Genomic DNA, 12,628 nt, shown 5'->3' with positions numbered 1-12,628 from the left:
AAAAATATACAACGTTAAAAAATATAATTTTTATCGCTTGTTGGTATAGGCCGTTGAAATAGTTTATTTTCGTCATCATCGGTATCCATTTAGACCGTACTTGATGCACGGTCCGGTTACTTCCACCAACGGTGGCGTTATAATGATCTAAAATCTTACGCCAAAAACCTTCGCGGGTTTGTTGATTGCCCTTCTTTTTGTCGGTAGAGCAATGTACCCACGCCTTCGCCAACGCCTCTTCTTGGTATTTTGACCAAGATTGGCGCTCCACTTTTGCCTTTTTACCCCGAGCGTCATCTTCTCCGTTGCCGGCGTCTTCATTCACATTATATTCATCGTCGCCGGTGTCATCTTCATAGTCGCCCAAATTTTGAGTTTCGGGCACTACTTCCTCCTCCTCGTCCTCGTAAATAGGTAGAGGACGTTCAACATTTTCTCGTGAAGATGGAACTTGTGGGGAACGAAAACCAAACGGGTCGAAGGCGGAGGCTTGAGGATCCATTGATAACAAATTTTGGAAATAGCCGGAAGGGGGTTGTGGTTGGGTGTTGTAAAAGGAGGGGTGTGAAGGTTGTTGGTAAAAAACGGGGGTTGTGTAGTATATCCGAAAGGTGGTTGTGGTTGTGCACTTGCCCTGCTTGAACCACCACGAAACGGTTGCGAGCCGCGTCCCTTAGTGTTAGAGCCGATGGACTTTTTCTTGGCTTCGCGGGGTTGGTTCTCCATTGCTTGGTTTGGCTTTGTGTTGTATTTGAAAGAATTTTAGAGGAATAAGATTGAGAATTTGTGTGGTAAAAAATTAGATTTAATTGGTTATTTATAGGTTAAAATTGAATTTTTTTTTTAATTTTTTCGTTAAATGACCGTTGGGCAACGTTCAAAAATTGAAAAGTTGTGCGGTAAACACCCACCGCTCCCCACTCCCCGCTTACGCTCCCCAAGGGGTCGGCGGTGGTGTTCCCGCTCGGGGACTCGTCTCACCGAACCCCTCCCCGCAAAACGCCCCGTTCACCCTAAAGTTGGATGATAAGGTTTAATTCGTGGAAAGAGATACCTTCCTAAAATAAGGGACGGATAACTGACTAAATTAGCCTTTACATAATAAATTGAATGAGAGGCTAGAATTGGTTCTCTTTGTTCTCAAATCCACCACTGGATTCTCATTTGATCCAAATATATATAAGTTTATAGTTGTGATACCCATTTATTATGCTAGTTACACTTGTGGACGACCCTGCTAATTAGATAAACCTAAGTATAGAACTAATTCTTTTGGCGTGCGAGATTAATGATGGTGATGGTGTGTGGTGTTGGTAAATGGGTTTTAGAGGTCCAATTTTAGTGGTTTTCAACATTCAACAATGAAATTTGAGGAATTTAAGAGAAGGAAACGTGGGTATATATAGGGTTGTAAGATCAACCAGGGTTTCTATGTTGATTAAAAGTAGCAGTGGTGTGGCGATGTTTTGGAAGCACACTTCGGCATTAGGGGTTGTACGTTGCACTAGATAGGATGGAGATGGGCGGGTCTCAGCTAGGTCAAACATAAGCTTTGGATTGATCCTCATTTAATCTTTTTTTTGAAGACAACTCAAACTCAGATATCCTCTAATTCTACTACTAAATAAGGGTTGTCAATTCCTGACGTACATATGCCATATAAAAAGTACACCATGTAATTTTATATTTTTTGAAAACTAAGAAAAAAACTGTAGAATCCGCAATATCTTCTTCTTGGTACATAATATAGAAGTGAGATATAAATTAGTTAAACAGGTCGTTTCGTTTTCATGTTTGATACTTGTGTTAATTACGTCGTCTATGACTTGTTTAACACGATAAGACCTATTTCGCTAGCCCTATACTAAACTACACATTTTTTTCTGTCCTCCATGAGGTTGAATCACTCAGGGTTGTTTGGCAACTTCTGAATGGGTAAGTGCTGAACCACTAAGAGGTCTAAACTAATAAGTATTGAACCAGTAAGAGGTCTAAACCACTAAGAGCCAGTATAACGTTTAACCGTTCATAGGCAAATATCTGACCAATTCAGATAAGAGTTCTTAACCATTCGGGCTTAGTATAATGCTTAACCATTCAGAGGCAAATATCTGAATCATTCAGACATCTGCTCGTGAAATAAACAGTCTGAACCATTAAGTGTTGAATTAGTAAGAGGTCTAAACCATTAAGAGACTCGTTTGAAGCTAAACAAACAGCCCATCAGACATGGAAATGCAAAGCATTATCAAACACCTTAGTACCACTAAACCAAAGGCCTTTTGGTTCGTGTTTTAATCCATTTTCTTTCTTTTTTTAGTTACATCAAAATTCTATTTATATTTCTTATACAAAGCTTTTCAATTCATTTAAATTTCATAATTATTTATATTTATTGATTTGCAAACTAATTGTTAAATTTTAATACAGTTTCATAGTTATTAATCTGACCTTATCATAACTATCGTTAGTATTATTAATTATTATTTTTGTTGTCTTTAAGATTTCAATTGTTGACTGTTAGATCATCAATTTGGCTTTTTTCTCTTGTGCTATGCAGCTTTTGCATTAATTGGTTTAGCGGGGGGAGCTTATGAAGAGACAAGTAAAGCATTGCAAGTATTGCAAATCATCTGGGAAGATATTGCCAAACAGCGTAAGACTGATATTGACAATATACTAAGAGGCCCACTTGATTCACAAAATCTCATTCAACTTCTGCCAATACAGAAACTTATTTATAAACATCTTGGCAACCTACGTGAACAAACCAAGCAAATTGAAATGACCTCGTCCCATCAAAATACGTATATGCGTTTAGATGAACTATTTCATAACCATCTAAACAATATATTCGATGAAAGCAAGAACTTCACTAAGAAAGACTATATACCCATTCATCGTAAGGGAGGTCGAACTATAGAACTCCAAAATCTCATTTATGAACATATTGTGAACATCTATGATGAAATCCAAAACATAAAAATGCATCCAGATGCAGCTGCAGATGAAGTGGCAGACGAATGTCAAAGATACCTACAAAAGCTCATTTCTAAACATATTACTGAAATGTATGCCCTAGTGGGATTGAATAGAGAAAAATACTCTTCTCGGATACCATTTATTGCTGCAGAAAGAGGGAACACCAAATTTTTAGTTGAGCTCATTCATCGATGTCCTGATGTAATATGGAAAGTTAATGATGACAAACAAACTATATTTCATATTGCTGTCAAATATCGTCATGAGGGTATCTACAATCTATTGTACGAGATAGGCTCAATGAAGGATTTTGTAATTCGTCGTGAAGATATAGATGATAACAATATGTTGCACTTGGTTGGAAAGCGAGCAACGAAAGAGCGACTTGCAATTGTGTCCGGACCTGCTTTGCAAATGCAGAGAGAACTATTATGGTTCAAGGTGCATGTATGCTTCCTTTTCATCGTAATAGGAGTGTGCTATACCATATACTAGTGTATAAGTGTATAACAATTCTAGTTTGTTGTGTTGTAGGAAGTAAGAAATATGATGCACCCTGATTTTAGGGAACGGAAGAACAAAGACGGTTTAACACCACGCGAGTTATTCACAAGGGAGCATAAAGAACTTATTAAGGAAGGTGAGGAGTGGATTAAAGGAGTGGCTAGTCAATGTATGGTTGTTGCAGCGCTTATTGCCACAATAGTATTTGCAGCTGCCTTTACAATTCCAGGTGGGTATAATCAGAACGATGGTATCCCTATTTTCTATCGGAAGCCAATCTTTGTTGTCTTTGTAGTGGCAGATGCCATGTCCTTGTTCTTATCAACAACTTCCATACTCACCTTCTTATCCATCCTAACATCTCGTTATGCCGAACATGATTTTGTGGAATCACTACCTAAAAAGTTGATGTTAGGCATATCAACTCTTTTTCTATCTATAACAGCCATGATGGTCACTTTTAGCGTCAGCTTCTTCATAATATATCACAAAGAAATGAAATGGATACCTATTGTTATCAGTTTGTTTGCCGTCACTCCAGTCATTCTATATATTGTGCTACAATATCATCTATTAGTGGATGTAATTCGCTCAACATATGGTTCCAAGTATCTCTTTAAGCCAAAGAAACAAGTTCTGTACTATGAAAACCCCAAGGTCTAACATTCGTTTTCTCATTGTAATGGGTTTCATTTCGAACTGTGCTATTTGATGGGTGTAAATTGTTTGTGGATGATTGTTGGTTTCTCAAAAGAGGATTGTATTGCATCAATGTATTCTTGATATGTTCACTTATTGCATTGTTGGGCGTATTTGTACTTAAGGTTGTGTGTGATCGGTATCGCCGTAGCCGTATATAGAAAAATCTTTATTATCAACCAATGATGTTATAAGCAATGTTCTCAGACCCGGACCGGACCGACCGGTCCGACCGGACGGGCCGGGATCCGCTGTCTTCGGCGGGCCGATTCACCACAACAGACCGGATCTGCATTTAGCCGGAGGTTCGGCCGACAGCCGGCGGTTCGGCCGGAATTTCACTGAAAGATCGGACCGGATGTGCTTGTTTCTGTTGAGAGGTTGCAGGTTATACAAGTGTTTCGTTGCTGTGTTTTAGAGACAGGAAGTTGCAGAGACAGGGTTTAAATGAAAATGGGGGAAAAGTTGGAAATGGGGAAGGTGATGAGTTTTCAAGGAAAGAGTAAAGAGTGTGTCAGAATTTGTTGTGATTTTCAAAGAACTGGTTGTGTCCTTAGTGTAATATTATATAATGTAAAATAAAAATAGCAAAAAAAAAAAAAAAAAACCAACAGTGAAAGAGAGGAAAAAAAAGAGTTGTTTTAAATTATAACATTTAATAAATATAGAGATTTTGAGTGATTGGATGCAACAAAGTTTGATTTCTTTATTTAGCTTTTTATAAATTATAACATTTAATAAATATATATAACATATATATATATATATATATATATATATATATATATATATATATATAGGGAGAAGATCATGCGAGAACCACCTCTTATTGTGAGAACCGCGAGAACCAATGTGAACACACCAAAAATGCCTAAAAATAGCTAAAAATCACATAAAAATTTTTTTTTTGATTTTTTTAATATTTTTTAGGTTAAAATCGCTACTTTTCGAATAAAAAAAAAAATTTTTTTTTTTGCTTCGAAAAGTAGCGATTTTAACCTAAAAAATATTAAAAAAATCAAAAAAAATTTTTTAGATTTTTTTTTTGATTTTTTTAGATTTTTTTAGATTTTTTTTAGATTTTTTTAGGTTTTTTGGGGGTTTAGTTTTTAGCATTTTAGCTTGGGTGGGGTGGGGGGGGGGGGTTAGGTTTTTGGGGGGTGGGGGAGGGGGGTTTAGGTTTTTGGGGGGGGGGGGTGGGGGTTAGGTTTTTTTTAGTTTTTTTTAGGTTTTTTTTAGCTTGGGGGGGGGGGTTTAGGTTTTTTTTTTGGGGGGGGGGGGTTAGGTTTTTTTTTTGGGGGGGGGGGGTTTAGGTTTTTTGGGGGGGGGGTGGGGGTTAGGTTTTTTTTAGGGTTTTTTTAGGTTTTTTTAGGTTTTTTTTAGCTTGGGGGGGGGGGGTGGGGGGTTTAGGTTTTTTGGGGGGGGGGGGTTGGGGGTTAGGTTTTTTTAGGTTTTTTTTAGGTTTTTTAGCTATTTTAGGTTGTGTTCACATTGGTTCTCAAGGTTCTCACAATAAGGGTGGTTCTCGCATGAGCTCCTCCCTATATATATATATATATATATATATATATATATATATATATCCGGTTTTAAAATCCGGTCTGACCAGTTCGACCGGTCCGACCAGTGGCCCTCTTCGGTGACCGGTTCAACATCCGGTCCGGTTTTAAAAACATTGGTTATAAGTAACAAATCCCAAAAGTCGATTGAAACAAAATAAAAACAAAGACTGAAACACAACTGTAATACACAGCTGACAAATTGCAGTTGTAACGCACTGATTGCTAATCGCCGCCGTAACACGCTGATACGCCGATGATCAATAATAGAGACTGGATACTCCTCTCGAACTCAAACGGTGAAACAAACCTAGTTTGGTGTAAATTTGTAAATATTTAACGTTTGTAGTGGTTTGGGTTGCCTCGGTTTAAGGTAGCTGGTGTGTTAATAAAGTTTACCTTAAAAAAAAACCTAGTTTGAATGTTCTTAGAGAGAGAGAGAAAATAGCACAGCTAATTGAAAGAAAAAGGTAACAGAGATGTGCTCGAATAATTATCCCAAAGCATGAAACCCTTTTTAATTGCCAATCTTCAGCCCCACGTTTCATAGCAGCCCAAGACCAGCAAGCCCAAAACATCATAAGAGAAAGGCCCTACTCGCAAAAGGAAACATAAAACAACAAATATTAAACTGATAATATATACTTATATATATATTTTTTAACACCCCTCTCAATTCAATATTTAAAACAGTCAAACATATGGAGGAGAGGACAAACCTTTTCATGAAGACCAATAGGCAACCCTTTTGTAAATACATCAGCAGCCTGATCCTCGGACTTGGGTTTGAATAACGCCCTTAGAAATCTTCTCTCTTAAGAAGAAAAGGTCAACTTCAAAATGTTTCGTACGCTCGTAAAACACAGGATTAGCTGCTATCAGAGCCGGCCCAATAGGTCTTTTAGACTAGGCACGGGCCTAGGACCTCCAAAAAATAAGGGCCTCCAATTTTTTAAAATTCTATTTAATAATTAGCAATTTCGATGGCACAGTTTATATAAATATATATGCCATATAATCTTAAAAGAATACCACCCCAACTTGGTAAATTCCTTTTCCTCTAAGCAATAGGTGAGCCATTCGATTCGTTCGATTTCCATTCAGTATTTTACTTTTTGTTGTTTTCTCTCTTTTTCATTGAAGCATATGTGCAGACTTGCATCTAATACACCTTGATTTCTTTTGATAAGTTAATTTAGCTAAACACTATACGCTTGGTTTGGACTTTTTGCTCTGCGAAACTATAAATTATTTTCTTTATTACAATTTATATAAATAATAATAATAACAACAATAAATCTTTATATAGTTTCAGTTTGGAATTCGGTTAGAATATTTGTGTGATAATTAGTAACTGAAAAAAAGTATTAATTTTATATATGGATTTTAAAATTACTAATTTATATATTAATAAAACCATAGGCCGTTAGAGACTTAGAGATTCATTATTCACATCATTATTTCAATATTAATTTTAGCTTTTATTTCACCCTATATACTAATATAATATACAGCAAATAAAGAACAAGCTTTAAAAAAAAAAACCCAACTCTAAGATTGTAAGTAAAATGCAAGTTCGGCCTAAATTAGGGTTGCAATCATCAATGTCTACCTTCATTCACCTCGTGAACCATAACATTGGTCAAGGTCCCGATGTTTTCTTTATACCAATTAGGGCCAAAATTAACTTAGTGCAACTCACACCAAAACCCAAGTAACAACTATCAAAATAGATATTTTCATTTATACCATTTCAAAAGGGCCTAAACTTTTTAGTTCTCTTTAGGCCTCCAAAAACATTAGAACGGCGCTGACTACTATAGAAATTGCAGCCGTGCTATCGCAAAAAAACTGAACTGGAGGGTAGAGTTCTAGAGTGAACACTAGGTTGAGAGTGAACTGTGTGAACTAATCTGGGCCATTGAATTACATCATCTAAAGATTTTTAAACAATGGCAAGATTGTAATTATAATGTTGTAACCTCCCTTTATATTAATTGACATAAGGGTATTTGCGTCTTTTGTAAATTGCATTTATTAAACAAGATAATCAAAATCCCTAAAATCTCGCTAGTTTCCGTATATACAAGATACACAGCTGTTAGTGTATACACATATGTACAGTCTCGCTAGTATTAGTTTATACAAGATATACAGATTTTAGTTTATACACATGTGTACAGTCTCGCTAACTAGGGCTGTAAACGAACCGAACGAACACGGACAAGGCCATGTTCGTGTTCGTTCGTTAAGGAACAAGCTTGTTCATGAACTGTTCACGAACGCTTACCGAACACGATTTCTTGTTCGTGTTCGTTCATTAAGGAAACGAACATGTTCGTGAACTGTTCACGAACACTTACCATATGCTAATGAACTATTACAAATGTTCATGAACATATGAACATAAATGAACACAAACGATGTTTATGAACACACTATTCATTTTAGAATAAAATCTGCGTTTTCATCACAAACATTACGAAGAATCCACAAAAATAAATAAACACGTAACATAATTATCCGAACAGAGTTGGCGTGATTATCAAAAACATGATAAACACAAAATTAAGAGTTTGTTAAGCCTTAACACAAACTAAAATTGAAATAGTGAAATGAGGGATGTTGTGAGAGACATATAAGATAACTAGGGTTTCAAAATTTTAAAAACTAGAAATAATAAAACAAAATACAACATATAAAAACCTTTAACGAACTAACACAAATAAATATTAACAAGCAAACATAAACGAACTCATTACTGAACGCTCACGAACATAAACGAACACATTACCGAACGTTCACGAACATAAACGAACGAACGCAACCTCTGTTCATGTTCGTTCGATTAACTTAACGAACAAAATTTCTTGTTCGTGTTCGTTCATTTACTAAACGAACGAACACAAACGAACTTCCCGCCGAATGGTTCACGAACTGTTCGCTAAACGTTCGGTTCGTTTACAGCCCTATCGCTAACTATCAGTTTATACAAGATACACAACTGTTAGTTTATACACATGTGTACATTCTCGCTATGTTGATGCATGAAATGTCTGTTGACTACGTCTACATGAAGTCTGGGGTCAAGAAAGGTCAACAGGGGTCTAAATGTCAAAATATGTGTAATTGTATAGTGGTTCGCTTTTATGCACAGTTGTAGAAGAGATCCGCTCATAGGGTAAAATCAGGTTTGCTTTTAAGGTCATGTTAGGTTCGCTCATGTTACAATGTTATAGGTCCGCTTATGTGTCAGGTCGTATAAGCGAACCAGGTTAGGCTATATATAGTTGGTCAGTCTGAGCGGATCTTATATGCGTGATTGTTCTCTGGAGCGAAACTCTGTCAAAATCTTGTTAGAAAGCAATAAAAGCAGTGGAATTGAAAGGACGAGCTGTTGTAACCTTGTATACTCTGTTTCCGCCTTTGTATATGAGGATGAGCTACCTTGACTGACTTTTCGGGTCAAAACAACGGTCCAACAAGTGGTATCAGGGCTCAGGACGAGGAGTTCATACTACTACAGCTTATATCTGCAGAAATCTCTCTACTTCTACTCACTTTCTCTCATACTTTTTCGATTTTCAGTGGTTCCTACGGTTGAAATTGTCTGAAAATGGAATGTAACGTGTAAAACACACTAATAACAAACCCTAGAAAGAATCAGGTTAAAATTCGGACTAAAAATGGTTAAAACAGGGTAAAAACCAAGATTCGCTTTTACGAACAAAAGAGATTCGCTTTTTCGGACAAATTTGAGTAGATTCGCTTGAAATTCACAACAGTTTCGCTTGAAAACACCATTTTGGTTCGCTCTTACAGACAAAATCACTGTGAGATTCGCTCGAATGGACAATTACAGGTTCGCTCGAACATACATTCTGGTCCGCTCGAACGAACAAGTGCTGGTTCGCTCGAACATCTGGTCCGCTCATTTGAACGATTACTGGTCCGCTCGAAAGGACATTTTCTGATTCGCTCTTGTGACATTATTGGGTTCGCTCGAATTGTGATTTGTTTATTGGGTTCGCTTATTTGAACCTTATTGATCCGCTTATCTGTCATCTGTACAGATAAATTCGCTTTTGTGTCCTGATTTTCAAAAGTTTCGAAAATTTTTCTAAGTGTTGGTTAATTTTTCAGGTACAATCAAAATGGATGATATTTTCATGAATCCCTTCAGCGACATGTATGCTTTCACAGGGAGTTCTGGAAACAATGACACCTCTTCAAGCAATGCAAACAAGAGTCCACCGAAAGAAAGAAAGAAGGAAGCTTGGGAGTTCGAAAGCGCATTTGGAACATTTAACAAACCTCCTAAGCTGATGGCTATAGAAGATTACAACAGGTGGGCAACAAAGTTCGAAGACTGGTTGATGGCATTCGCTTTTCCCAGCTGGAAGAGTATGAAGAATGGTTATGCTGAGGGAAAGAAGAATGGTGAAGCATTGAGATCGGTTGATGAGATTGATAGTTTTGTGGCCGAGCAAAAGTGTGTGGCATTATTGTTTCAGTCGGTGCGGGAATACATCATTTCGCTGATAGATTACTCCAATGCTAAAGATTTGTGGGAGAAACTCGAAAAGAAGTGTCTTGGAAGCAAAGAGATTGTAAAGAACAAACGAAAGCTTCTTAGAAAAGAATTTGATCTTTTCGGATGTCTAAAGAATGAATCGGTGTGTAAAATGATAGAGAGGTTCGGTCATCTGAAACTAGAGCTAGCAAGACATGAAATCAAGTTTTCTGATGAAGAACTAGTTGACAAATTGTTTGATTCATTACCTGATGAAATGGATTGGAGATACTATGCACTAATGTTGAAGAACACGATTGCTCCGGAAAACTGACTCCAGATGTGTTGATTGAAAGACTTGAAAGTCATGAGCTAGAACTGAAGAAAACATATAAAGTCAATAATTCATCTTATCAGCAAAACCTGGATCTGTACTATCCGAAAAGCTTGATGCCGAAAACTACTTCTCCAAAAACTGCATTTTCTGCTGAGAATGTTTCTCCAGCAAGCAAAGAAAGTCAAAGCAATCCAAGCATCGGAAGCCACAGTGGTTATCACGGTGGATCTTCGTCTTCTGAAAAATGTTCTGATGCGAAGTTTTCTTGTAACATCGCGATAGATCTGAAGAACGCACAGAATTTTGATGAAGAGTCGGCCAAGCAACAAATGGTTTTTCTGGCGTCTGTGTTGGAGTCCTACGAAGGGTTGGTAGCTGGAAAGATCGGGAACACAAATCTGACGAAAGAAGATTACGATCAGATAGACCCTGAAGAAATGGAGCTGATCGACATTCGTTGGGCGATGGCTAGTGCTGTTAGACGTGCTCAGCGCTTCATGGAGATAACGGGTAGAAAAACGTTCGGTGGTCCATCTACAAAGCTGGGGTTCGACTATTCAAAGGTGACGTGTTTTAAGTGTAAGCAGAAGGGTCACTTTAAGAGAGAATGCAGGAATGCATATGCTGATGAGTCAGAAAATCCGTTTCGAGACGATTATTACAAGAAGACAATCTACCATCAAAATAAATCTGAGCCACCCAGATTGAAGCAGACTGAGGATAACAGAGACAAATCAAGGGTTCTAGCTGTGATTTATGATGATGAGGGGTATGATTGGAGTAAGGAAGTTCTACCGGAAGAAGATGCGGTGGGTTACGCATTCATGGCAAGTAACGATGAACCCATTCCGTGGAAAGATAATCGAACAGAGGATCAGAAGTATAAATACCGGAAGATGATTGCTGAAAACAAGATTATCAGACTTTCTGGTATATTTCTGGAGGCAAAAAGAGCAAATAGATGGGATCCAGATAGAGAGTGCTACCTTGATAAGTATGGCAACATCGCGATTGATGACAAAACGCTAGATATCGAAGCCATCATCAAGGAGTACAAAGAAGAAAATGAATACTGGCAGCACAAGTGGTGGGGAACGCCAACTGAGAAGATGATTGAAGAAGAGAAAGAGAAAGAGAGAAAGGAGAAAGAGAAGAAAGAGATGAAAGAAAAAGAAGAGATTGAGAAAGTAAAGAAGGTTGATACGGGCTTGATCGATACTACGCAGGAGTTGACAGCTGAGAACCTGCGAAAGATGGCTGACAAGGTGCTGGCTGCGAAAGCGCTTGAGGTAGACCCTAATTCTGTTACTGTGACAACTCGAAATCTAGAACCCTTCGTTGTAACTGGCTTGTATGTTATGTGATTAGTTGGCCGATTGAACTTAATGATAAACGTGAACCTTTTTATGTGATAAGTGCTTTGTTATGTGTGCATTTGTATATATATGTGTACGTGTTTTATGTGAACCGAGAACCCAACCCGAGAACAAAGAACCCGACTCGAGACCATGAGGTCTCGAGTGGACTTGGGCCGAGAACCTAGTGGCCGGTTGGGCCTTTGGGCCGTGAACCCCCACTCGAAACCCACTAAGGGTGCACACTTGGAACTTGACTATATATACACCACCTTAGTTAGTTTTTACCATTTGTTGAACATTAGAACACACACACACCCTCCTACTTCTCTCTCTAAACCTAAGAACACAAACACTTCATCATTCTTGGATCTTTGGACTTGGATCGGCTCACACACACACACCCGGTTGGAAGCTTTACACACACCCTCGAAACCCATTAACCGGTTAGTGTTTTTTAAAGATTATGGTTGAATGCTTAGTGTTAGTATGTTCATGTTATGTTTGTATGATGAGATTATGTGATAATATGGTAGTTAACTTAGTTATGCATGATGTTTTGAAAAGAAATCGGTTCATGAATGTTCTTGTTATGTGTGGAACTATGCATAAATGCTTAATGTAAAAATGGGTTCATTGTATGTTAAAAGGTGAATGATGATATTGGTTGCACTTGGAT

General features: G+C 37.6%; 1 protein-coding gene across 1 annotated transcript in view; it reads left to right on the top strand.

Moving 5' to 3' along the window:
- LOC110909066 overlaps window positions 1–4,584 on the top strand; it is a 129,913-nt gene extending 125,329 nt beyond the window's left edge. Inside the window, exons 9-10 of the mRNA XM_035982663.1 lie at window positions 2,561–3,423; window positions 3,517–4,584. Coding sequence (XP_035838556.1) covers window positions 2,561–3,423; window positions 3,517–4,149 — 1,496 coding nt within the window. The 3' untranslated portion in view covers window positions 4,150–4,584. The remainder of the gene's footprint in view (window positions 1–2,560; window positions 3,424–3,516) is intronic.
- Window positions 4,585–12,628: the final 8,044 nt, after the last annotated feature.

Source organism: Helianthus annuus, chromosome 14 (assembly GCF_002127325.2).
Source record: "Helianthus annuus cultivar XRQ/B chromosome 14, HanXRQr2.0-SUNRISE, whole genome shotgun sequence".
Taxonomy (NCBI): Eukaryota; Viridiplantae; Streptophyta; class Magnoliopsida; order Asterales; family Asteraceae; genus Helianthus; species Helianthus annuus.
The sequence above is the reverse complement of the archived record's forward strand: the minus strand, read 5'-3'. Positions and strand labels throughout refer to the sequence as shown.